This window comes from Medicago truncatula, chromosome 8, assembly GCF_003473485.1.
Source record: "Medicago truncatula cultivar Jemalong A17 chromosome 8, MtrunA17r5.0-ANR, whole genome shotgun sequence".
NCBI classification, from domain to species: Eukaryota; Viridiplantae; Streptophyta; class Magnoliopsida; order Fabales; family Fabaceae; genus Medicago; species Medicago truncatula.
Window position 1 is genome coordinate 39,400,862 of NC_053049.1, and position 27,173 is coordinate 39,428,034.

Genomic DNA, 27,173 nt, shown 5'->3' on the forward strand with positions numbered 1-27,173 from the left:
GTCTTACTTTATTTTATCTTATTTTATGAATAATGGTGTTCCTGAATTTTTGAATTGAGATAGTGAAGTAGATGCAAACATGATTTCTCTTTGAACATACAAAAAACTAGGGCGAAAAAAATACTGTTGCTTTGGTCGAAGCTGAGTTTGATGATAAAGGGTGAAAATTTTGTAGGGGAAGTGACAAAAATAATCATGGTTCCTCGTCTTTGATTGTTATTTTCCCTCTTCCGGTAAAAAGATTCTAAATGCATCTTTACTCGAATTGTATTTTGGTGTTGTGTGGGTGGTTGTTGAATTGGAATACATGTTTTATTTAGTTAAATTGCAATTCAAATTATGTCTGCATTCCCATCTCCATCTCCATTATATTTGTTAGTTGTATATGATCCTTATTTTTGGACAAATAACTGTCAATCCGTCTTTCCTTCGTGGCGGTTACGTTTAGGGAAGCAAATTGAACTAGTAGAAGAAGATGCGAGTAAATGATGCACATTTGGAGGCTTCAACGTATTTTCATATCAATATTAGCCTTGTTGATAGTACTTTTCACGAGCATTCAAAACTATGACCAACCAGATTTTGTCTTGGGGTAGAAAAAAATGCTAAGAGTCTTGTTCTTAGAAATTTTTTAATTTTTTATGTAAGACAACTCGGTTACTATTTTGAAAATTTTCAGAGAAACTTAATTATACTTAATTATTTGTTTATTTTAAAGTCGTTAGAGTTTTACTTTAATGTTATTATTTTAAAAGGAAAAATGAAATGTCTTTTTACTAAGAATTTCATTAATTAACATCCAAAAAATCAGGGTGTTGTTATGAAGAACTTGAATTCAATTCTTTTTTGACAAACCTGAATTCTTAAATCCTACCAAGGTCAGTCCCAAGCCCAGGTAAAAGAAGACGGTTGGGTCAGGCCTCGACAGCCAACTTAAAATTTTGTCGAATCTCTATGACATAGATAAATATGGTATATAATAAAATATTATGACGTAATTTGATCCACGTAGCCGACCCCACTTAGTGGGATAAGGCTTGGTTGTTGTTGTTGCCTAAAATCGATTCTTAGTGGGAAGTTTTGGTCGGACTTTATTTCCTTCCCAACCAAGCTTCATGTTACTAGAGGCTCTTGCCCTAGGAATCGTATGATTGTCCAATGATGGACTGATGGTTTGGGTGGGAGACCAACAATGTGAACCCTAAAGGATACTGGAACCAGTACAGTGCACAAGATATTGGATGTGATCAACATTAGGTGTGATAACCGATTATAATAAAGACTCAAGATTCCAATTTGACTTAATATTTCTCTCTACATAAACTATTCGGCACTGCTTTTGCTACTGGATATAATAAAGACACAAGCATTTGTTATAACCAGGAGGAAAGTGGGACTAGATTTGAAATAGTACAATTTACACGGACTTGGTAGTTCTAATTCTAACTAGTCCAAAGCATCATATAAACTGCTTCAGAAACTCTGTAGCTACAAGCCTCCCCCGTGTGTTCACTGACATTTTGAGCTCGCTTATCTCCTTTTCGATATCCTGTAAGTTAAAAGTCGTTATTATGCTAGTAGACGCCAACAAAGCAGAAGAATTGCAATAATGGTAGAAAAAGAAGAAAAAAGTTTTGACAAGTCCTTGTGCAAAGGAAACATGCAACGGATCAATGAGAGTAAACACTTAACATGTCATGAAGGCTATAGCAAAAGTAGCCAGCAGAAAACATCATCTTGCTCTAATTCATATTATCATTTTTTGGGAGGTGTACATCAGTAATCAATAAATATTTTAAAGCAACACAAGTATGGCAGACATGCCTCTACAATAAGTGTATACTGTACCAAGTACCAACTACAAGTATGTTAATGGGAAAGCAGTAAGCAGGCCCCTAGTGCACCTTACCCCACTTGAGAATTGAAACATATTGTTGCAACCTAATAAAAGAATATCTAAATGTTGTTCGTTTTGTTTTATGGTGGTATGTAATGTTTTCTAAAGGGTACAAGTTTTGATATTACTTAATTATTTGTAGCATTCAGGTAATTGACATTTTAAAGGTTGGACTTCTGATATTATTTCAGAAAATTTCACATAGCTATCAATAAATATCAGTACAAGCCACAAAATGAAATGCAAAATAAGTTATAGGGTCAATAAATTCTTGCCTCCATGAATTGCACTATAAAATCTATGAGTTTTTGCTTCTGCATCTCCTCACAATGGTAATTTGTAATAAGGAAGCTAATATCATATCCCTGTCAAGAGAAATAACAAAAAATATGACTTTCTGATTTGCTATGTCTTGCATTAACGGTTGTCCAGCAAGAATCCTAACATTGTTAGCAAGGCAAATAATCCACCACAGTGAATTTAGAAAGACAAATACGAACCACTACTACTAAGTGAACCTGTTAAGAAATCAAAAGTGAATTATTTTATAAAAAAAACGTAGCATTTAATGTCAATGTCATAATTCAACGAATGTTACTATAAGAAAACTGAGGCTATGTAGAATGAACTCCCACACACAGCACAACCAACTACAAAGAAAATCGATCCATAAAAAACTTTATATTCATTGATTCCTGAACCGTTACTCTAAAGACACTCATATGTATATAAAATGGTGCTAAAGTAGAAGGGGAAAATAAATTAAATACGAGGATTAGTGGTAAGTCGACACTTCCTCACCTGTCAAGTGTATTGTGTGTGAAGAGGGTTTTCTCTAACTTTTTCAATCGAAGGTTAACTAGGAATTAGAAGATGAACAAGACGAGACTTGATAGTAATAGAGTATGTTGTATGCGTAAGCCTATGCTTGGCAATCACAAGGAGTTATTCATTCCATGTACAATCACGAAAACATGCAATATCTGAGGCAAACTCAACAAATATTTTTACTTTCTAGATTCAATGAAACTTCATACAAAGTTATCCCTCTGCCCTGCACCTTTATTTTAGCTATCACCAATATCTAAACATTACTTTATTTGATCGAAAAATCATCGCCAGACTTTAAAAGGAAACAAGAGCTATAAACCTGCACAGGCTTTCTCCTCAGTACTTGGAAAGCCTCAGCTCTCATGGACAAAAATCTAAGAAATTTTTTCGTCAATATGTTTTCAAGTTCATCAGCCTGCTTCACCTGCACAAGATGAATTAAAAATAAAATAAAATAAGAATAAGGAATTACGGACAACTAACAATGAATAGTGGCACTTCATGAGTAAATCTGAAGGTTGCTAACATATTCTAATTTTGATATAGTTTGCTTATCTGCTAATAGAATTAAATTGTGAATTATCACCACAAGTTAATTGAAGCACAAGATTTGTAGCCAATTTATTGCTACTTTGGCGCCTTAAAGATGCTCTTGTATCGGGAGAGAATGCAACAAACATCAAGAAAGGATGAATGTATCCAAAATATTATATAATTGACTAAATCACTAAAACTTATATTAAAAACTCTTCTACCATAATTCAACCCCGGTATGATCAATGAACCATTAGCGCTGTTATCATCTAAATTCACAAATCTGAATTTATTTAACTAAAGGATATAACTTGATAGATTTCAACACACCATCTAAGAAGACCTCTGAAAACTGATTGTACTAGACACATATATCTCTGCCAACAGACTCAGTTCCTATCAAATATATCATAGTAATAATGATGGTGCTATTAAAAAAAACAATTCTAGTGAAGAAAAAAGGGGCTGAATGTAACCGTTACATAGAATATAGACGCACTTTTCTGGCAAAACATTACAAAACCCATTTCAACAGTTGCATCCCATGTATATAGGTCTTACCCAATTACATTTCTAAGATCAGTAGTCCTAACTCCTAATACTAAAAAGAAAGGTACCATGTTGAAACCCCTTAAGGGTATCTTTGGACTAGTGCCACATGCCACATGCCACTTGCAGAGACCAATTTAGTGAGACTATAATGAATAAATACATGATATGAACAAGGGCAGAGACGAATTTCAGATGAGAAATAATTTCATATGACAAAAAACAAGAAAAAAGGTTTACCTTAAGACTTATCCTTAATGAATTGATAGAGGTTTCTATTAAGCATTTTTCAGCCTCGTTACGGCATATCAAAACCTATAACAACAACAGCACAAAATTTTCAATGAAGCATTGATGCAACAATAATAATTTCCTTAAAGCATACATCATTTAGAAAGGATTACATGTAAATGAACGTGATATAGTGATATGATATAAGATGGGGTCTTACAGGATTTAGAAGGAGTTCAGGACTGGTCCTGCAAAAAAAAAAAAAAAAAAAGGGAACGTCAATTCAATTAAGTTAGTTAGGTGAAAATCTTAAACATAGCATAAGCACTGATCGATGTAACTATAATGATGTTAATCGGTGTAAGTGAGAAAATGCTTACTTGAGTTCAACCTCGGGTTTGTTATGTCTTTCAACTTCTTGACAAGGAAAATTCTGCAATTACGAAAATAGGATTGATGATCGATCGGAAACAAAATGAATGAATATAGAAAATGGTGTGAAGAAGCAGAGCTGGTGAACCTGGAGGCACATAGCAGCATCGAGTGTGTTGCGAATGCAGGTTAAGTATAAGCGTAATGTTGTGCTACCCTGAAATCAAAAACACATGAATTGAGAAGATGAAAAATTGCGATGATGAAGAACAAGATTCAGTGTGTATCGTACCATTGCTTTGGGTCTGAATCTGACGAATTAGAAGTTGAAGTACGGTTTAAGCGAGTGAATGAATCAAATCAAATCAAATCAAATATAGAAAGGAAAAAGGGATCCGAATCAATCAACGAATCTCACCTGCTACTACACTTTTCTTTGTCTTACCCGCTTTATGTTATATATTATTTATTCATCACAATCACAAAAATCATTTTTTACATTTTTTTTAAACAAATAAAAGTCGCTGGTCAAAAATTCATATTAAGATAAAAAAGTAGATTTAAATATCATTTTAGACTAATTCATGTAAGTTTTCTTATTTCTTGATTTTCAATTTTTTTTTTGTCAACTATTTAGTGGTTGAAATTCACCTTTTTCAAACTGAATAAATGGAATGTCCGAAATTTAAACCTCAACCCCTACATATAATAAACAATGCATAACCCTACCAACTGAACTATACTCACGGTGCCTCTTGATTTTCAACTCTAATGTCATCTTATTTCGCAATATGGCATTATTATAGTGTGTCATGCATAACATCAGAGCCTGAAAACAACAGTTTTTATGTGTTACATGGATTAATCCAAATAAAAAAAAACTTATAATACTAAAAAAGACGTTAAATTACATAGATATTTTCAATCAAAAACAAATTTATTTTCCAAAAACTAATGCATTATATACAAAGGATTTATGCATATGTAACAAAATTAATATGCCAATCAACAACTATTAATTTGTCAGCAACCAGAAGGTGCAACACGGTAAACTATTAAGAATAATTTCATCAAAGAGATAAAGAAATATATTTCAAGCAGACGAGTTTGGTATAATTATGAATAGATTAATGATATTTAAACATCCATTTGAAATAACTTTTGTAACAACATTTTTTTTTTCACTGCCAAAAACAATAGAGAAAAAAAAAAAAACATAGTATATGAATATAAAAGAATTGTCAATAAATGGTTGTATAAATATCATTTCTCTTTTTATATTATTCAAATTAACTATTTTTTACTTATGTATTTAAAATAAAATATACAAACAAAATCAGTAAAATTTACCCCGGGTCTCTAACTAGTATCATAACTTGTTAAAATAAAAAACCTAGTATCATATCGTAAAATTCATTCAAAGTACAAAGTATGACTTGGAGCAGAACTATCTATTGAAAAGAAGGCATAAGAGATTTTTGGCCGACTTTTTTTATCTTTTCAATTATACCATTGATTTAAGAGTTTTTCTATTCACATTCTATATATTTTTGATTACACCTAATTTTTTAAAAAAGTTTTTGATAATACCAAAATTGTCCTTTTATATAAATTTTCTTAAAATTTTGATTTCATTCATTGTCACTCTAAAATTTCACTTTCTTTCACCCACCAACGATCAAACAATCCTGATGTTCAATTAATCTCTTTGGAAGATTAAAGAGTGAATCAAAACATCTTTCATTCATACTAGCTTGTATATAAATAAGTGAATTTTTTTTTCTTTTTCAATAACGCTGGTTTCAATTTTATTCTTCTTGTTCAACTGCACTGTACGACAGTTTCAGTTTTACATTGTTGATGTTAACTTAAATTCAGTTTAAGTAGGTTCATGTGAACTTAGTTTAGATAATCTACTTAAACTCAATTTACATAACCTACATAAACTGAGTTTACATGATCTACTTAAAACTGAGTTTAAGTATGTACACTTAAACTTAGTTTACATGACCTAGTTAAAATAAGTTTACATGTACATACTTAAACTGAGATCACGTAGAATCATTGAACAAGGTTGAACTTTTAAATACACTTAAACTCGGTTTGCATGACTTACTTAAACTGAGTTTAAGTATGTACACTTAAACTCAGTTTACATGACCTACTGAAACTAAGTTTGCATGACCTACTTAAACTGAGTTTAAGTATGTACACTGAAACTAAGTTTATATGACCTACTGAAACTAAGTTTACATGACCTACTTAAATTGAAGAGGGATTTTAGGGTGTAACCCAGATAAAAAGATGCTTTTTGAAAATTAATTTTATGGAAGGATAATTTTGTCATTTTGGAGTGCAACCAGGATTAAACATGGTGTAATTAGAAAAACTCTTAGATTTAAACTATAGCAAGTACAATTTTACTTTTTTATATATTATTTAAATCTTTAATTAAAATATTAGTTAAATATCATTGTAATAGAAGCCACTTCATTCACACGGAAGAGGCATTCACAAGAGCCTTTCCTCTCCAATTTATGTTTTTTTTTCTTCTCACTATTACAAAGTAGTGTGCTACGTAATAGCTATACTCCAATATAACTTATTTGATAATTTCACATTACAATTTGATCCAATGTCTAAACAAACTATTATTCTTTGAAGAGTGGGGAGATGTGAATATACGCATGTTTCACCAAGCACAAATTGATAGAAGGCACATGAAGGAAAAAAAAACTAAAAAGTACGAGAAAAATAAAAAGTTGCTACAGCCTCAAATTTAGAGTCATTTACAAACATTGGATTTCAAACACTAAATTAGAGATACAAAAGCAAAATGCAAAAAATGCGGGGAACAAAAACCCTTAGACTGACTGTACACGAAACTTATTGGCAACATAGAGCAAATGGCTAATGTTTGTCGAGGGGTAATTTTGTAGCAGCTTGAGATTTGAAGTGAAATCACCCGCTAGGAGGCGCTTGCGAATGAGAATTAGCATTGCACAACACACCCGGAGAAGAGTCTCCTGCAGAACATTGTGTCAGTTTCCCAACTTAAGTTATTTTAACAAAAAAGATACATACATTACCCAAAATCATTAACTTGCTGATCTACCATCACCAGTTCTATATACAGTTTAAGAAGCGACAGGAATTTCAAGTAGCAAACAATAGTCACTAAAAACTGGAGACTTACGAAACACGCTCACATGCACAAAAGAAAATGAGGAAAAAAAAACGTGTTCTAATGTCCCGATAATATGGCCATATCTTCCATCTTTTCTTCACAATCGGGATCCTCTAAAGTGGATTAAGAGTAGCAATGCAAAGTGAAACACTAATGAAAAATCAACACCAGTATGAGAAAATTGACACTAAAAGTAACTTCGCAACTTCAAATCCAATCTGACTTATCATTTCCATCAAAGAAACATGAGCCATTACTGAAATGCTACATGCCAATCAATTATTTAAAAAGTAAATTGGAATAAAATTGTACCTGTGGACCCTCTGGGTCACCTAAAAGAGTGTCCCAAATATGAAGACTGTCAGCAAAATTGAATTCCTGAGTCAATAGGAGAGTGATCCACCTAAATGCATAGAATTGGGGATTGATCTGACATTCAAAAGAAGAAAAGTGAGCCATTACTGAAACACTGTTTAATAGCCAATAGTAAATATATGGTTGAATAATTTGGCAAGCATGCAAACAAAATTGTAAACAGACTAATTACCCCTCCCTGTTGCTTAATTGATGGATAAACATAAAAAGGTATTAACAGACAAAAACTAATGGTCAAAATAACAATTCTAACACAGGAAGTAATATCATCAAAGCAATGAAGCAGGAAAGAGCCCGCATTTTTGTATATATTCCATGTTAGTTTATTTAACAAATTTAATAGAACGGAGCAGTGCACAAACACCACAATCAATTGCATAACAGTATATACCACAATGTGCGAACGAAAAAATAATTAGCTATATCAAAAACTATATATAATAATTTAAAATAAATGCACAGCCTACTCAATATATTTCCAAATGTAAACTAAAAGCAAAACTGTAACAATATATTAAAAACTCTTACTTTGGAAGTGATCTCAAGATGACGCCACAACTCTTCATCATGTTTTCTTAAAAGCTGTGACAATTTTGTAATAGTTGAACGGATTCCCACAACACTATTGTCTAGTTGTTGAACAAAGTTATCTCGCAACCCACTCAATAGCTCAACAAAACAAAAGAATGCATCAGCTTCGGCGAAGGCCTGCATATTGTAATAAGGAGCTGTTAAGCACAATAAACCAATAATAAAAGACAACATAAATGCACCATAAACATACATGACTCCTTATTACTAACAATAATTTTTTCTTCACATTCCCTTCCCGTGATCATACATCATAGCAAAATTTCTTGTCTAAATTCCCGTGAGCAATGATACCTTTATACTGATCACACCTAAATTTTGATCTGTCATCTCTACCCCCCATTATGGCTTCCCCTTCAATTTATGCATACACTTGGAAATATCAACCAGTGGAATGAGGAAACAGAAAACATGAAATTCTATGTGTGGAAAAGGTAAAGAATTACAGGTATGCATATGGTGCTTCTGATTATCACGGGTAAGCACTTTTTAAACAGAAATTTCAAAATCAATGTTACACAAATTATTGTTAAAGGTTCCTAGGAAAATATGTAATTTAAATTAATAAGATTTTACGCAACAAAAATATAATTAATTAAATGTAAAGGAGACTACAGGTGGACTTAGCAAAGCATGGATTACAAAAAGAGGTTAACAAGACATTACAAAAAGAGGTTAACAAAACATCAGGGTCGTATGTAATATTCTTCTCAATGATGGATTATAAACTGAGAACTAAGAGATTACAAGTCAAAAGGATTATAAAAACAAAAATATAATTAATTAAATGTAAAGGAGACTGCAGGTGGACTTAGCAAAGCATGGATTACAAAAAGAGGTTAACAAGACATTACAAAAAGAGGTTAACAAAACATCAGGGTCATATGTAATATTCTTCTCAATGATGGATTATAAACTTGAGAACTAAGAGATTACAAGTCAAAAATATATAATATACTCACTGCATTTTCTTCGTCTGGGTCATTTTTGAACACATAGAATAGAGGTGCCAATAACTCATTCATCCCTTGGACATACTTTACTCCTGGATTTAACTTTGCAAAAATAATTAATATGTTCTTTAAAGCCTCCTGAAAATGTCAGCAAAAATAAAAAACCAATAAGTTCATGCTGGAAAAGACTTGAATTATGGAGAGACTATACCAATTTCCACAAAAATAAAGGAATAACCTGGTTAGATTTTGCAAATTTAGAATCACCAGAGAAAAAATGCATATCAGGATGAGTGCGCTTTACATCTCGGTCAATCTGATCTATGATTTCTGTATCCTACAGAATGCAATGAGGATCGTTTACATCACAACAGCCTTTGCATACCAAAGCATTATAGTACATTAGGATCAAATTAATATACTTGTGATATAATAAGCATTAAAAAGTCTAGAGATTAACGGATCAATTTAAGTAATGTGTGATAAGTATCATGCATTGATGTGTCGTTCATCGATTATATATACAACAAAGTTGATAGTCCATGCATGATCAGAGACTTCACGTAGAAATATTCAAATATCTAACGAAAACAGATTCCTTTGCATTGTACCTGGAAGAACTGATTCCATACACTGGTCTTCCCAAGACTCAAAGGATGCTCATCATGAGGAATTTCTGATCTAGAGAGCAGGGCCCTGTCACGTTTGGCGGCATCATCAGCATCACCAATAGTGGAGTTGTACATCCTCCTTGTGATTTCTGACTAGCTAGCGACAGAAACATTCAGAGCCAAAAAGATAAAGCAAATAGAACAACATGCATTAAAAATCACCAACTCAACAAAGATTGCACTTAGACAAACATGCACTCTACGAATGAAACAGAAAAAACAGAGCAAAATCTGATCAAATTCAAACATTACGATTAAGGAATCTTTCAAACACTCCTCCACCCCATAATATGAGATGATAACATTACAATAACTTTGCTTGCTATGCAACTGACTTACAGGATTCATGAGAATCTCCTCTTTGAACTGTTTGTATTGTGACCTCTTCTTAGCTAATTCAGATGACCAGAGCGCTCGATCCGGTGGAAGATATCCAAGCAAAAGCTGCAAACATCAATAAGTGTGTGAGTTGCGATAATAGTCTTCTATAATTTCACTTGCTTCTTTCCATAACAAAAAAGAACATATAGTCTATACTAACTAAATCCCTATTTTGAAATCATCAATACACTTCCATCACTGCATTTCCATTCTTTGGCGCAAAAAACGAGACATCAGTAATCATAACTAAAATCAATGAAAAAACAGTTTGCAAGAGAAATAGCAATAACACCTTCCACAATGTAGAACGTATCCCAGCGGAATCAGGCACACCTTGACACGAGATCCTTCTCAATTCCCGCAAATCCATCACCTTCTTCGACAACTGAACCAAAACAAAAACAAACCATTCCAAAAATCAATACTCGTAAACACATACCAAAAAAATATGTTGAATCAGTTGCTAAAGTGAAACTACCTCAGCCAATAATTGAGCATGGTGAGAGACGTCGTAAGCGGAAGGAGGCACGTCGTGGTCATGGTGATCGTCGGATCGAGAATCTTCAATTATCTGCTTAGGTGGAGGATCTTGAACTACGATGGGAGGAGACGGAGGTTGCGGAGGTGAAATTGGGCTGTGGACGGGGGAGGATTCCTCGGTGGTGGTGGTGGTGGTGGTGGCGGTGGTGGTGGTGGTGGCGGGGGAGGGAGGAACAGTTGGTGCTGACCAGAGAGAGCTGTTAAGCCAATCGGGAACTTTCTTCTTCATCATTTTGAACGGTAATCGATGAATTTTACGTTTAGGGTTTCTGGATTTTCATTTCTCAAGAGAGAAGAGATGAACAACACATCACACTACACACACACATGTCATTGGTTTTTTGGAATCTGTGTGTCAATTTTAATTCCTAAATTAGTTATTTTTTTAGTCATTATTAGTTTTTTTTAATAGTTAATCTTTTTCATTAGTAAAAAAAATTAAAAAAATAATGTAAATTTGTAAATACAGTTTACATAAGTTAGGGCCGATTTGTGGCTTTGTTGCAAGATTCTCAATGAACAATTCATCTTGAAAATTGAGAAATCTATTTAGATCAACAAGAGACTTGGAGGTCGAGGCCACAATATTAGTAATTACATTACTGGTTTGAGTAAATGAAAGTGAAGGTGAACTAAAGGAACAAGAAACTCAAGAGGATTCAATTGAATATGTTAGAAGCCAAACAATCATATATTCGAAGCAAATTGTCAACCTCCAAAACTGAACTAGAAAATTTCCATATAAGCTATCAAGTTTAGATACGTACTTCTGATACGAATACGATGCGACACAATTAAGTGGATAAGAAAAACATAAAATTCAAATTATATAACATCATTGTATGAACGAACGTATAATATACTTTTAAGTAAACACTCATAGTTCTTCGTTGATATATAATCACAATTTACAAAAGACATAGTGATTCCTACTAAAAAAAAAAATATAATCATGATTATAACATAAATTATAAAAAAAAATTAGAAACATCGTAAAGAAATTCACGAAGCATCTCAAACGAATCTAATCATATATTTAAAAAAAAAAAAAATAGGATATGTATTCCAAGACGACTTCTCTCCTATTTTGGAATACTCAAAAAGTAGATAAGCTAAAAAAAAAAATTAATGAAATGTTAAACATTTTTTGAAGGAATGAAATGTTAAACAAATTTTCTAAAGTATTTCTTTTGAAGGGGTGTATTTTTTTAAAGCATACATATATAATCATAACTTGATCTAATCTAATAATAATTGTTAAAATTAAATAAAAAAAATGAAAACCATTTTTCAAAGATGCGGGAAATGAAAATTAAATCCCTTTGTTTCCCCCTCCGTTTCGAATCCACCTCTCCTCGTGCAAACAGATTTTGACTCCAATTTTAAAATAATCGCCGTTTCAGGTATTTCATTCTCTATTTTTCATGAGACTCAATAACACTTACTTACTGAATAGTTTTCATAAATTATTCTTTTAAATGGTGAGGTTTTTGTGAATTTCACAACACCTTTTTGTTCCGTTATATTGCAGATTATAGTTACATATTGTTTTTTTATTTGTATGCTTGCTTACTGAATCTTTATTCTGACTGAACTAACAGCTTAGGTACTGTTATCTGAATAACAATGTCTAATTCAGTGGATGAGGTAATGATTCCACCCAACAAGATTGCAAGGCGTGATAATGACGAGAATCATGACAGGATAAGTGACTTACCTGATTGCATTCTACTTCACATTTTGTCATTATTACATTCCAAACAAGTTGTTCAAACTTGCGTTTTGTCCAAAAGATGGAAACATCTATGGAAACGTATTCCAACACTTATATTGCATGTAAAGAAATTTGCCATATTCGTGTCTAACATTTTTGTCTCTTCGTGATACATCCGCTGCACTGCATTCTCTAGATCTTGACTGTTATGGCATTATGAGTCTTCGCTCCTTCATAAGATTTTAACCTATGTTTCTTCCTTTAACACCCACATCCACCATTTAGGAATCTCTGTCACTGGTGTTAGTTATCTCATTATGAACTGCGTTTCTAAATGCCAGGCTCTTACGTCTCTTAAGCTTTCAGTTAACGGTAGACAGGGTAGTTATGAAACATTATTTCCAAAATCTTTGAATTTACCTTTTTTAACCCACTTGGATCTAACTGTAAGGTGTTAAAGGATGCTCAAACTCTCATCATCTCAAGCGAGACACTTGTCAATTTAGTTTTGGATTATTCTATTATTCATCTAACTTTGCCAAAATCTAGCTTTCAACTCCAAATCTTTGTACATTTACTTTTCCCAGAAACCTTGATCAGAAAATATGTGGGAGCGGTCTTTCTTCTGTTAAACAAGTAAACATTGATGTACCGGATTATTCAGCTAAGGAGAACCGTGCTTTGGTTCTATTAACCTGGCTGCGAGACCTTACCAATGTAGAATCATTGACAACCACTTCAATTACTCTTCAGGTACCATGCCATGTTTCCAATCTTTGTTTTCGACTTTCTTCTCAACATGTTTTTTATATTTATTTTTTTAAACTTTCTTAATATTAAATTGACTTGCATAAAAATGATCCTAATTCACCCTCATTTTTAATTGCTTAGGTTCTCTCCTTAGTTCCTGATTTATTGGAGGTTAAGCTCCCTTCTTTGTGTAACTTGAAGTCATTGGAAATAGAAATGATGCCATTTGATTATCGACCATTACTCCGTATAATGGAAAATGCCATGTTAAAGAAAGCGGCTGCCAAGTCCTGTAATGAAGCTGCAAAGTTAAGAAAGACATTTAAAGCAGGTTTGAGACCACCTCCCATACCTGATGGAATAGTTGACTTCTTGCAACAAAACTCACCGTCGGCGAAAGTTAACATCACAACAAAGTACACGGGTTATTTTAATATTAAGCAGGTAGTTGTTTAAAAACCATAAGAGAGTTGTGTGTGGTAATTTCTTTGAGAATACGAGCTTAGATAACTTCAAATGAAACAAGCATAAGAGTTTGTGATTGCTTGTTACTAAACAGGTCGAAAAATCCATAAAGGGGGCCAAGATCACTGGCTATCGTTCACAACATGCTGCACCTGCCTCCTCCCCTTCTGCACATGCTAATGCCACTGAGTTTGCTTCTGCCGCTGTGCCTTCACCTGCCTCTGCTGCTGAGTCTACTTCTGCCGGTGCTCTTGCTCCTGCATCCTCCCCTGCCCATGCTGCACCTGCCTCTGCTGTTGAGTCTGCTTCTGCCGATTCTCTTGGTTCTGCCTCCTACCCTGGCCCTGCTGCACTTGCTTCTGCCGCTACTCCTGCATCTGCCGCCTTGCCTGCCTCTGCTCCATCACCCTGTCATCATCTCTGTTGCGCTGAAAAGGTATCATTCATTCCTCACATGCATTTTGATGGATCCCTCTTGAGTTTCTATTACATTACTTTTGGGTGCCACTTGTTGTCATGTGGAGATTTCCATTTTGCGATATTTGAGAATGAGATAGCATATTAGATTATTGTAAGAACCCTTGTCTACAATGTACTCAAGTAGAAATTGTTCCAAGAATGATGACAGAGGCATCTGTAATAAAATCTTCATGTGTCCTTCAACTGCTTGGTGCCCCTTTTTTCCACTTGCTTTCTAATATTATAACATTTTTGTATAAGCAAACAAAGATTTATTTATTGATAGTAGATATAAGTCAAATACTTTCTATTGTAATGTCTTAGCTGGAAGTTAAGATGCATAACATTGAATTGATAATAGTGTAAGTAATTATCTAAAGACATTGTTGTTAAATACTACATATTGCAGAGGAACGAGGTGAGTGTATGCCCATTCTGGTACACTGCTAATATTGATAGGAATCTATTGTTAATCGTTGTTATAATAATTACATCGTTGTACATTAATAGCAACATTTTTGAAGTGAATTAAATTGATATAGGATATGATCCGCTCTTGATGTGGTTATATTAAACATTACACCGTTGATGTCTTAACGAGAAATAAAACTAAATTGATATAAAATATGATTTTGCTATTATCATTGCGGCCTCCAAATTGTGTCTCATTGCATTTGTTGCACTCCTCTTACTGTAATGCTGTTTTTCATGATAGGTGACAACTAATGTTGACAGTAGTGACTCAATGTTTTGGCCTGACATAGTAACTAAAACTTTCATTGACATTATGGTTGATGAAGTTACAAAAGGAAATATGTCAAATGGCGTGTTTCATACTAGAACATGGACTTCGATGACTAATAGGTTGAATTCCATAACTAATTGCTCCTATGAAGAGGAACAACTAAAGGCAAAAATGCATTGTCTACGAGCCATGTTTCATGAGTTTTATTCACTTTTGCAAAATGTTGGATTTGTGTGGAATTCAGAAACCAACACTGTTACCGCAAGTGAAGAGGTTTGGAAAAATTACCTTAAGGTATGGTTTAGTTTTTGTTTGTAGATTTAAATTAATTTTATTTGTCAATATTGTTAATGTATTGACGATATGCTTATATTATTTTAGACACATGATAAAGCATCTCAGTTTCAAAATAAAGGGTGTGACCATTATAGGTTGTTGGAAATCATATTCAACAAATATAATGAAACTGAAGTACTTCATCATTCAATTGCCCAAGACCAACCAAATACCAATAAAGAAAATGAGCATGATAATCAATATTTTAACACTAGGAGTGCGAATTGTGTATGTGTTGATAATGATAGTTCAGACAATGGTATACAAGAAGTGGAGTGCATCACATGCAGAGGGAAGCAAAAAATTCAACTAAAAGATCGTACATCCGAGAAAGTGTCTACATCACGTCAGATGGGAGATGCAATTGCAGCATGGGCTCAGGCATGGGGTAAGATTGTGGAGGCTAGTTCTTCACATGTAACAACAAATTGTTCTCTTACTAAGTGTGTAGTTGCTCTTGAAGAGATAGGAGACATTTCAGATGACATCTACGGGAAAGCCTTGGAGAAGTTTAAGGATCCAGATTGGAGGGAAATGTTTGTCGCCATGTCTACTGATAAGAGACGTGGATGGCTATTTAGACTTTAAGGATACAACTTTACTTTTATATGTGGTGATAGTGATGAGAGGCACTTTTTTTTATGGTATTTATGGCTATGTTCTTCTTTAAGCTTTTTGGTGAACAATTGTATGTTTTTTTTTTTTTTTTTTGTGTGTTGTTTATAGTGATGTTATTAAACATTTTAGTTCACTTTCATTAAATATCTTGTTTTAAAAGTTTTGTTATGAGATTGTATGATATGTTATAACTAGTATTGATATTGATATAAGTGGCGATTCCACTTATGATGCAAGTGAAGTGATGGTGAATTTTCATATGTCCCCCCTCTTATTTTTCTGGGTACTCGAGTTGCAAAATTATGTTGATCTCTTTGATAATGTGATTTATGACTATCATTCATTAGAAACACATTAACAAAGCTAAGGTTCTAACTTCTGAGTAGTGTATTTGGTGTTGAATTATTAAATGGATTTGGAACAAATTGTTTTCGTTTACTTCAAATGAAGAAAAAACATTTTCTTAATTTTTGTAATAACATAGAGTGGGTGACTATTTAAGTTATTGGAGTCGTGTTGTGTTTACTTATCCATATTTTTTTGTTTAATTTCTTTTTATATGGGTTGGGCATTATAGGGTTGCATTAGTGCAATTGATGATTCGCATACAAGTGTGTGAGTTTCTACAGAGAAACAAATTTCATGTGAGGGTAGAAAGACAACGATTGCATAGAATATCTCGAAACGAAAGATTATCTGCTTCTTTAACTCTCTCTCTCTATGTTGTTACCATGAGTAATAATAATTTTCATATTTGTTGATGATTATAAGAGATTACATTAACATGAAAAGAAAAAGAAAAAAAAAATTGAACAAGTACATGAAAAAATATTTGATCTTCATAGTTCATCATCATACTCTCCAAGAATGAAATGTTTGTGCGGATATCTTGACGAAAATAGGAGCTAATAGCTTAGTCTCATTGTGTTGTAGGAGCCCCTCCTTTCTATTTCATCGGCAGTATGGGCTGATATTGTGGATGTGTCGTTTTTAAGAACCTAGTTTGTTCTGTTTTGCTTTTCTTGCTTACTTTTTTTGTTTTTTGCTTCTTTTTTTCTTCTTTTCTCACCAAAATAAACAAAAATAAATCTTATCATGAATTTGATTTCTAATTCTTTCGAGCAGAAAAAATTTAATTAGAAGGAAAGAACTCATCTTATGTGCTTCACATGTTCGCTCAATAGAAATTAGTCATTGTTAAACTACGATAACTTTGTACTAACAACATGATAAAGACAAAAAAAATTCTCGTCAAACTATACACGATACATGTATAAAATGGTCCTTCCCATTGCATTCTAGTTAAATAACCACTCTAAAATATAAAAAAGGATGGAGAACGAAAAAAATTGATATTAATTAAAAATGACACTAATTACCATTTTACAATTGTATCAAAGACAATATTGTCCAGATTCCCTACATATATAATAAAGACTGCAAGAAATAGAGGATATGATCGATATTTTTAAATTGATCTAAGGTGATAGTAGTTTATAGAACAAACTAATTCCATCAGCTGCACGGTGCAACACATGTATGTGCTGCAGCCATATCAATTATAGAACACACCATTTCGTTAGAGTTAGATATAATAACTTTATTGTGTTTTTGGCGTAGCTCCTCTCATCTGATAATCATTTTGGAGACAATCTCTCGTGAAAATGTTTAATTGTAGTTCACCATGTAGAAAAAATAAACATTACTTTCCACTTAACCCAATATTAGCAGCATTATATCATACCAGACAAACAATTCATGTTCAACAAATAAGTGCAGTAGTTTTAAACTTGCACCAAACCAATGTTTGCGTTAGATGTTCTTGTAAGATAAGGTTATAGTTAAGGACATGTAAGTTATAGATACCTACTTTTGTGATCATGTACCACAATGATAGTGAACAAACAAATTCACAATTTATATTAGGCTCGCTCCTAAACCATTTAATTTCCTCCCGCTTACAAAGCTTCATCACCACCTCCAGTTTGTTGTTTCATGACATCGATCTCTGCACCATTTTTCAATTTGAGCTGAAGTTCATGAAAAACAGAATCAAAATGAGGAACATTACATAAAAATTACTTCTGTACATGCAGCAACATTTATAAGGATGTGAAGTAACAAAAGAGATATGACAAAATGACATAATCATCATTGGGCGTGACTGATACCCTTTATTTACTAGGCTAACAACAACCGAACAATTTACTTCAACAAGAAGGAAATGTATAGGTACGCTTCTTGCGAGTTTCAAGCAAAGGTCAAGACCCTAGAGCTCAGTAAAGATGACATTAGAGGCACGGGTGGATCTATCATAAACCTTGGTGTGGCTTTAGGCTAAAGCCACGCTAGATTTTTTCCAAAAATAAATTTACATACGAAGGATGTCTATAAAAATGAAATGTTAGAGGAAGTTGACATCCCATTTTGTTCTAATTAGCGTCACAAATAAACTTCGGTTAAGAAAACTGGTCCAAATAAAACTATTATTAAAACTGTTAATTTGGATGAAATAGTACATTGTCTTAAATTTCATTGGACCAAAAACCAAATCTTGGATCCGCCCCTGTGTAGAGGTTCCTAGGCTGCAATGGAATTCTTTAATGAAACAGCATGCTGAGTCTCTAATTTTACCACCACAAGCTGCTGATCTGTCAGAGGCTCTATGGGAACCGTCAATATTAAGTTTCAAAAAAAATTTATGAGGCTGCCGAACAATGTGTAATCCTTTCTTTAGGTTTCCAAAGTAAGAATTGGAGCTAATAGCACGAGTTGTATCAATGACATTTACAAAACTGTCCACTATATTGCGAAGATTTGTATCAAGATCTTATTTGCCATCAAAAGCAAGCAGATTCGGTCTTTCCAAAGAGCCTAAACCATCATCACAAATAAGGTTGGCCAATGCAGATTGGTGCAATCAATAGTAAGATTCCAATTGCCAGTCAAAGACCAAAACTGAAGAACTTCGCCGAACACTTTTGATCATGATTGTTTCATCTTAATCTCTATAATGAATGCAAGAGACACCATTAGTCATGTTTCTCCTACGTCTTTCATAATTAGTAAGAAGACGAGCATGACATAACTTCCAAAGGTGGGCTCTAATTCTATGAGGGTCATGCCAAGTCCACAACAGATCAAAGAGAGGGTTAATGTGCATAGTGGTAGTATGATTTTTGGAAAGGAACTCAATAGGCAGATTTAGCAGAGAAAGCTCCATCATTAGATAAACCCTAACTAGGGAACTCCCAAATACCATTGAGAGGAGGACGTAAAGGATTATAAGAAAATAAAAAATAAACGTAAAGGCAAGTACCATTGAGTACAAGAGAATTTACATCGTCGATATTGTAAGCGTATGAATTAGTCTCTCAAATTTACGAAATATTAAAATTAGCCCCCTTACATTATATAACATTAATCAAGTAGGGCCTGTTTGCTTAAGATTGTTAAAAAAATCATTTTTGATGTTTTAATTTATGTTTGTGTAAGTTTGTTTCAAAAATAATTTTTATGCCATAAATAAAGTTTTTTTTTATCTTTCAAAGAAAATCATTTTTAATGGAAAACGGAAATAAACATAATTTATGGTGTAAATGATTTTTCAACCGTGTTAAGAAAAACTATTTTGACATATATAGTTTTTCAAATTGAATGCTTTTTCAATTAATTTATGTTTTTCTTAATATCCAAATTACTTACGTGTATCAAAATCACTTTCGTTTTAATCTATAATAAATGAACTTTTAGTCCATCCATCAAAACAACGAAAGACTTGTACATTGACTCGAATAGTCTTTTTTTCTTTATGCATCAATACCATCATAAAACCTTTAAATTGTGGTGTTAAATTTGAAAAATAGGCTAAATCGAATGATATTGTCTAGGTTAAAGGACTAAATATATTTCATAAATTTGATAGACTAATTTTACAAATCCTTACAATTTCAGGAAATTAAATATTTGTTCTGTATATAAATTTTTGTTCCATCTTTAGCACATGTGTCCATGCTAGTATAGTAGTGAACGAAACTACACACAGGGAAGTAATTAATTTAATAGTTATTTACAACATTGTTTCTTGTTTAAGGGGCAACGTTGTTTTATTTATAGAAATGAAGGAAACTATGAAAGAAAAGTAGAAAAGCAGAAGATATGAAAGAGACTGACCGTTCTTGGTGTTTGACGATTCCCATTAATACGTTTGCCTTCAAGCAAAAAGGTGACAGTCTCATACTCTAAGTTAGACTTTTGACAGTATTTCTTGAATGGTATCTTCAAGTATCTGTCCGGGTTCACTTTGAAGAATACCCTACTCCCATCCTTTATTTGAATGAAGAGAAAAACCACAATGGTACACAACAAAAAGAAAAAGGTTAGAGCTGTACAGACACACTTGACATAAATTAAAAGATAGCACATGGATAACTACTAGACAAATTTATAGTCTCATAAATTGCTAGAACCTAAGGCTGAAAAACTGGTTTTGGAGAGAAAATAGGAGCAAAGTAAAAATAATGGACAACGTTGTGATTTAGCCAAACAAAAATGCTAACAAATATACTTATGACATACTTCGAGGAATCAAAAGAGCCACCGTGCCAAAACATGTCACTTTTGTATATTATATACTAATTAAAAGTAGAGAATATTACACTTATAATCCCTTAACATAATTTCAAATGACAATCTAATTATTTGTCTTTTTCTCATTGCGACTTTTCTCTTTTGGTCCATTTGTATATGGATTTTTAAATTTCATGAATTCAAACCTTGAAAATCCATAGCAAATTAACCGAAAAGACAAAAGACTAAATTGTTATATGAAATTAAGTTGTAGGACCACGAGTGTACTTTTGCCTAAACTTATGAAAATCCATATACTTACGAAAAAATAGTTAATTTTGTATTTTGCAGGAGAAAGAGAAATTATAATTTTTACAAAAGAATTGAAAAAGACAGAGTTATAAATAAGATATGGTATATATTATATATAAATAAATTAACTCCCTTCTGTATTTGGACAAATTTTTGTATAATTACTCCCTCCATCCTAAAATATAAGCAAAAATTTCTCATATTCTTTGTCTCAAAATATAAGCAAAAAAGACCAATTTTTATGCTATTATTATGTTTTTTCAAACAAATCATTTTTTTTCAATGTAAAATTAAATGCAAATTGCATTCAATGTATTCTCCTTTTTATTTTCTCCATAATTTTTAACCAATGAGAATTATTTTTACATCTTTCCATGAAACTTATTTCAAGGAGAACACAAAAAATTATACCTCAAATCACTAAGTGTTAGTTTTCTTAATAAGTGTGAATTAGAGTTTTTTTGCTTATAAATTAGGACGTAGGGAGTATCAGTTAATGACATTGAATATTAACCTTGTCCTGCTCTTGTTTGTGCAATATCTCAAAAAAAAAAAAATATTGAGAATGAAAGAAAGAAAAGAAAACCCTACTTAGTTATGCAGTTAAGCTTTCTTGGAAAATTGTGGTTAATAATTTTACATATAACTTTGGCAGGTAAAATAAGTAAATAACATGAAAATAGAACGGAAAGGAGTGGTACATACCTGAGCCCTAATTGAAAAGTTGATACGAACACTATCATCACTAGAAATTTCATCTCTTTCTGAGGCCTTTCTCTTCCCATTGGAAGCCATGTTGCTCATATCTACATGTACACGCAAACAATAATAATAAGATCCTTTTCACAAATCTAAAGGCAAAACAACTATTTTTGCTCAACTTCACTAAAAGAATTTCAGATTTTCATTAACAGCATATGGACTAAAAGACAAGAAAAACAACATACATGACATTGGTCACAAGGTGTTACAATTGCTGCTATACTCAAAGGTTTTGGAACTTGAATAAGTAAAGTATAGTGTGAAAAAGGCAGAGAAAGATGTAAGAGTCTGTGCATACAAAGGACAACAGAAAAGGAGAAAGAGCAAGAAGAAAATGGTTACCAAGGGATGTGGGAGAATGAAGGCATAGCATGTGTAAAAAAATAAAAATAAAAAAGGATAAATCTTTAATAAGGAGTAATTGTCTTAGGTGAAAGCATTATGATTATTTGGTAGTGAAAAGTTGTCATATTCACAAGGGTGTGTTAGAGCATACACGACTGTTACAATGGTTTCACTTTTCCCCAAAGCCATTGTGTTAGTGTGGTAAAGATATTTGATTTTTTGACAAAAAAAAATGATATTTGTACAACCATTTTGTAATAATTTTTGTGATAACCTTCTCTCTCATATTCGCATACAACAAAAGTTCTTCTAGAGACTATTTTTAAAAACAAAAAAATTTGCAAGGACCAAAAACAAAAGTTTTTTTTACAGGGATTAAAACCAAAACGAGGCATATTTGCAGGAACTAAAACCATATTTTAGCCTAAAATATACTAACATCCTTATAATATTAATAATAAAATGTAATCAGGTAGATAGATAGTACTAGTAATTTAATTACTACTTCAAAAGTAAAAATTGATGGAACTTGTGAGGTGGAAGTGAGGTGTGTCAGTAGTAATGGTAATATATTGATTTGATAATAGTAGAAAAAACCATTTTTACAGACTAAAATCATTTTGATGGATGGTATTGATGTGGATGCTCTTAAGTATGAAGAGGAGTGATATTTGAACAGTTCTTTTGATATAACTTTTGAGACAATCTGATTGTTCTCTCTTTTCGTTGGTAAAAACAATAGAAAGAGAAAAATGAAGAAAGAGAATAAAAAGATAAGGTGAGGATGAGGAAGAAAATTGTACAAAAATAATTGGACAAATATCATTTCTCATGTAAGAATGAGAGTTTTTATGACCCGTCAGTTCACTACATTTTCAAAGTAAAGTGACGTAAATGTAACAAAAAAAAAAGTAAAGTGACGTAAATGTGCCATTATATTTTCTGATTCTGGCTGGAATATATTCCTGAAAAGTGACTAGGTAGTACCGTAATAGTATGACCTCACGTGATTGTTGCTTAGTTCACATCCATCCAAATGCAATATATATCAGTTACGTCTATCTATGTACTCCTTCCGTCCTAATTTATAAGAAAAAACTCTAATTCACATTTATTAAGAAAATTAATATTTAGTGATTTGAGGTATAATTTTTTGTGTTCTCCTTGAAATAAATTTCATGGAAAGATGTAAAAATAATTCTCATTGGTTAAAAATTATGGAGATAATAAAAAGGAGAATACATTGAATGCAATTTGCATTCAATTTTACATTGAAAAAGATGATTTGTTTGAAAAAACATAATAATAGCATAAAAGTTGATCTTTTTTATTTATATTTTGAGACAAAGAATATGAGAATTTTTTGCTTATATTTTATAACGGAGAGAGTATCTTTTTATCACTCGTATCGTTTTAATGAGTACTAATATTTGTATGGCTAAAATATGGTTTTGGTCCCTGCAAATATGTCTCGTTTTGGTTTTAGTCCCTGCAAAAAAAATTTGTTGTTTTTGGTCCCTGCAAATATGTCTCATTTTGATTTTGGTCCCTGGCTTCACTTTTGTGATAATTTGCACACGTGTCACATGATGACTTAACCATTTATTAGAGAAATAGTCCCTGCAAAATCTTTTGATTTTGAAAAAGGTCCCTGCAAAATATTTTGTTTTTGGAAATAGATAGTCCCTGCAGGGACTATTTCCAAAAACAAAATATTTTGCAGGGACCAAAAACAACAAAAAAAATTTGCAGGGACTAAAACCAAAACGAGACATATTTGCAGGGACCAAAACCATATTTTAGCCTATTTGTATTATCATCTTATCTTAGGACAATATTGAAACAAATTTATTTCTCATTTTCTGGTTTGGAATAAATACACCAGAGAGAGGATAAAAGCAGAGATAGTAAAATCACAATAAAATTATGAAAAAGATAGAGTTGTCTTAAAAATTATCATAAAAGAGTTGTACATATATTATTTATCTTATAATATGGTTGTCTCATTTAAGTGATATTGGATTTTAAAAATATAATAGTGTGTTTTGTTCTATAACGAAGATTAATTTTGATATAATTGAATAAGAAAATTGATTTTAGTTAAACGTGAATTGTATGAAAATTGATTTAGGTTTGAAAATACCAACATATATGTGATCTTAAGTTTCCTTCCAAAAAAAAAGTGATTATTAACTAAGTTGTTTGAAAATTTTCAATCAAAATAATTATCTTTTTGTTGTTAATGACCATTGATCAAACAAAGTTGATATTCTTCACAAAAAAAAAAAAAAAAAAAAAAAACCAAATTGATATTGAAGATTAGAGAGAAGATGGAGTTTTCTAAGTTTAAAGATGATGCGTTAATATACAATTTATTGATTAAGACTTTCCACCTCGGCATTGTAGCACAAACGTCAGCAATATAATCCAGCTATAAAAATGACAACTTTGTAAAAGTTAAACTTAAAACAGGTGGATTTTAGGATGAGGGTTCTATTAAGTCCCTTACCGGTGAACCACTTTGAACAACAAACAAGAGTTATTAGATTAATCGAGCCTAAAGATTCTATTATGCACCGTACACACCAGAGCACATCTCTCTTCTTTTTCCTACTACCTGTTTTGCTCCCAAACTCCATGCTGCCCACTGTCATAAATCCCTTCAACAAGTTATCCTTGTCTCAACATCTCCGATCAATTTCACTACCACCATTTGGGATGTATTTTATGACTATGAGAATTATTTCAAACAAGACTAGAAATTTCTTCAAATTCGAAAATATGTTTCTTTCATTAAGATGTGAATATGATAACTATAGGAAGTGAAGGAACAAGGTTTAATATGTTAGTTTTAAAAAGTCTTTTTCAAAAAAATTATTTTCTCTTTTGAGTTGTAAGAGCAACCAAATCATTTTAAATTGAAAGCAATATTTTTTATTGTGCAAAATCTATGTTTCATGAAATGCTTAGATATGGAATTAAGGGTTTTGAGTGCCAAAATGAATAGTCTTAAGGTTTCTTGGTTATTGTAGATTAGACAATGGGGGCGGTGGGTGGATGAATATCGGCCAAAGGCAGCAGTTGAACGAAATGCAGAGAGATGAGTGGGAGAGAGAGGGTGGGGTAGGGATTCTGTGAGGAAATACATATGCGTTTTCATTTTTTGCCTCTAACTCATCCAAACCTTTTAAATTAATCTGACGGTATCTAAAAGTGATTCACCGGTGAATCACTTATTTGATGGTTCACCTTAGACGTCACCCTTAAAACATCTAATTGAAAGGAAAAAAAATAAAGTCTTTAGTCTAATATCGAAGGTGCAATTAGCACACACTCATACAAAGTCAAAGAGAAACACCAACTCCATTAACAACAAGAGTGATTCCTGCTTTTTCTTGACAAGTTTCACTCCCACCCAACCAAACTGATCAAAATATTCTGCATTATTTAATTAATGCATATGTAAATCAAACATAATTTAATTTTATACATGCGTGACTTAAGTCACGCTGCATGAATTAACTCACACAGATGTTATATCCCATGTGAGTTAACTCACGCCAGTTACAAAGTTGTTATACTCATAGACTTGGGTGGTGTTTATGTGACTCAATATTGCCAATTCAACCGCACCATCAATATTTCATATCACAAGTGAGAAAATACATATATTTCAACGGGAGGCATAAAATCCAAATATTCCAAAGTACACTTCTTTAAATATCTGTCACGAGGTTACACACATACTTAAATTTACGTACATGTTGTAAAGATACTACTATATATATGTATGTCTTATCTAACTTATTTCTAATCCTAGTTAACACTCCAATTAACACTTAAAATCCTAATTCTACTTATTTTAGGCGCCAATCAGTATCAACCATTTGATCTAACTATTAGTGCGCCATTATTTTCTCAGCCCTACAACTAATCTTGATTATACAAGGCTCGCATCACAACACACAAAAATTTCAAATTTCTCCTTGCATTACGTTACAATATGCACTCTTTCCAACTTCTGCCGTCAAATTAAGCAGGCTTTTGTTTTCCCATGCAAATGTGTTGTACCAAGGCTAGGTGCTTTTATTCCATTCACTCTGTTCAATTCTCATCCTTTGAAGTTCCCATCAGTTACGTTTTGCAATGGCTATGGCTGATATCCAGGTTTTGCTTTCACTACTCCATGCCCTGGTATGTGCAATCCATTTTGATTTATTCGTGTACAATATTCAACTTTTTGTTCCTGATACTTATATACGTTCATGTTATCGTAATCCAAAGGATTTGAATCCAAATCCGACGACCGAGCTGGAGAAGATCGTCAATGATCTTAGAATCAAATACCGAACCTATGTCGTTGATCTTTACGTTGAATACGTAAGTAATGATGTGTCCGTATATACGTTTTATCATATCCACGAAATACATTGGTTTAATTGCTGATTTTTTATCTTTTGGTTTTCAGGGGATGGTTGTATTGCCAACTCATGACTTTGGGGATGAACTTGGTCGATATGCTATGTTGGTGGACTGTAACTACAACGAATTTGAGGTTTTGGTTGAGCGAAACAATGGCCGGATTTACCCCACAACAGGTTGGCACGCCCTCAAGGACTTTTTCAACGTCCCTGTTGGTTCTTGGGTTTCTATGGTTTATGTAGGATGTAGGGGCAATTTAAAATGATTGCATAACTTTTACGTGTTGTGGTGTGAAACTTGCAAGTATTTTTTAAGTTACATATGGTCCAATGCATACAGACAAATCTTCATAACATAAAACATCTTTGCTTAATCAAACAAGCTGTCAAGTTCAGGTAAATAAGGTAGTTAGCGTCATGTCCTAACCTGACTATCAAATTGTGTTCAGACCTTAGTTGGTCCTTAATTAAATTTCTGTCCGATTTAGTTCCATTATATAATTCTCAGGACAGTGCTAACATCCATATTTAGGTTATTGCAGTAGTTGGTTATAACTATAAAAAT

At 32.6% G+C, this 27,173-nt stretch overlaps 4 protein-coding genes across 5 annotated transcripts; 1 reads left to right on the forward strand and 3 right to left on the reverse strand.

Annotated features, from left to right (window-relative positions):
• Window positions 1-1,237: 1,237 nt before the first annotated feature.
• Window positions 1,238-4,873, reverse strand: LOC11426571 (actin-related protein 2/3 complex subunit 4). The gene is made up of 8 exons (XM_024771693.2): window positions 4,707-4,873; window positions 4,563-4,631; window positions 4,423-4,475; window positions 4,263-4,290; window positions 4,052-4,126; window positions 3,048-3,152; window positions 2,173-2,262; window positions 1,238-1,549 (listed from the first exon to the last, which is right to left on the reverse strand). The coding sequence occupies exons 1-8, from the start codon at window positions 4,707-4,709 to the stop codon at window positions 1,460-1,462; spliced, it is 513 nt and encodes a 170-aa protein (XP_024627461.1). The 5' UTR covers window positions 4,710-4,873; the 3' UTR covers window positions 1,238-1,459.
• Window positions 4,874-7,050: 2,177 nt separating this feature from the next.
• Window positions 7,051-11,455, reverse strand: LOC11415850 (TBC1 domain family member 13). The gene is made up of 9 exons (XM_003629623.4): window positions 11,051-11,455; window positions 10,865-10,957; window positions 10,531-10,635; window positions 10,132-10,284; window positions 9,759-9,857; window positions 9,530-9,658; window positions 8,505-8,684; window positions 7,914-8,030; window positions 7,051-7,440 (listed from the first exon to the last, which is right to left on the reverse strand). Exons 1-9 carry the CDS (start codon window positions 11,342-11,344, stop codon window positions 7,279-7,281), a joined length of 1,332 nt encoding a protein of 443 aa, XP_003629671.2. The 5' UTR covers window positions 11,345-11,455; the 3' UTR covers window positions 7,051-7,278.
• Window positions 11,456-12,381: 926 nt separating this feature from the next.
• Window positions 12,382-16,291, forward strand: LOC11409745 (L10-interacting MYB domain-containing protein). Its single transcript, XM_039828621.1, has 6 exons — window positions 12,382-12,515; window positions 12,714-13,579; window positions 13,718-14,020; window positions 14,136-14,477; window positions 15,216-15,539; window positions 15,627-16,291. The coding sequence occupies exons 3-6, from the start codon at window positions 13,793-13,795 to the stop codon at window positions 16,167-16,169; spliced, it is 1,437 nt and encodes a 478-aa protein (XP_039684555.1). The 5' UTR covers window positions 12,382-12,515; window positions 12,714-13,579; window positions 13,718-13,792; the 3' UTR covers window positions 16,170-16,291.
• Window positions 16,292-17,914: 1,623 nt separating this feature from the next.
• LOC11413792 (small ubiquitin-related modifier 2) lies at window positions 17,915-22,320 on the reverse strand. Of its 2 annotated transcripts, none has more exons than XM_003629625.2 (4): window positions 22,185-22,320; window positions 21,786-21,886; window positions 20,373-20,525; window positions 17,915-18,229 (listed from the first exon to the last, which is right to left on the reverse strand). In XM_003629625.2, exons 1-4 carry the CDS (start codon window positions 22,213-22,215, stop codon window positions 18,158-18,160), a joined length of 357 nt encoding a protein of 118 aa, XP_003629673.2. In that variant the 5' UTR covers window positions 22,216-22,320; the 3' UTR covers window positions 17,915-18,157. The 2 variants fall into 2 exon arrangements, with proteins under 2 accessions (XP_003629673.2, XP_039685395.1); XM_039829461.1 differs by having other exon boundaries at window positions 22,028-22,308.
• Window positions 22,321-27,173: the final 4,853 nt, after the last annotated feature.

Bases quoted from the DNA above. Each gene is read 5' to 3' on its own strand.
- LOC11426571 (XM_024771693.2), bottom strand. The intron at 3,153-4,051 runs GTAAACCTTTTT...CATCTTGTGCAG, and splicing joins CATTAAGGATAAGTCTTAAG to GTGAAGCAGGCTGATGAACT. The intron at 2,263-3,047 runs GTTTATAGCTCT...TTCTCTTGACAG, and splicing joins TGAGGAGAAAGCCTGTGCAG to GGATATGATATTAGCTTCCT.
- LOC11415850 (XM_003629623.4), bottom strand. From the start codon at position 11,344: ATGATGAAGAAGAAAGTTCCCGATTGGCTTAACAGCTCTCTCTGGTCA. The intron at 10,636-10,864 runs GTGTTATTGCTA...TGATGTTTGCAG, and splicing joins TACGTTCTACATTGTGGAAG to CTTTTGCTTGGATATCTTCC. The intron at 9,858-10,131 runs GTACAATGCAAA...TGCATTCTGTAG, and splicing joins TATGGAATCAGTTCTTCCAG to GATACAGAAATCATAGATCA.
- LOC11409745 (XM_039828621.1), top strand. From the start codon at position 13,793: ATGATGCCATTTGATTATCGACCATTACTCCGTATAATGGAAAATGCC. The intron at 14,021-14,135 runs GTAGTTGTTTAA...GTTACTAAACAG, and splicing joins GTTATTTTAATATTAAGCAG to GTCGAAAAATCCATAAAGGG. The intron at 14,478-15,215 runs GTATCATTCATT...TTTTCATGATAG, and splicing joins ATCTCTGTTGCGCTGAAAAG to GTGACAACTAATGTTGACAG.
- LOC11413792 (XM_003629625.2), bottom strand. From the start codon at position 22,215: ATGCTATGCCTTCATTCTCCCACATCCCTTG. The intron at 21,887-22,184 runs GTAACCATTTTC...GTGTACATGTAG, and splicing joins TCATTCTCCCACATCCCTTG to ATATGAGCAACATGGCTTCC. The intron at 18,230-20,372 runs GTCAGTCTCTTT...CATGAACTTCAG, and splicing joins ATCGTCAAACACCAAGAACG to CTCAAATTGAAAAATGGTGC.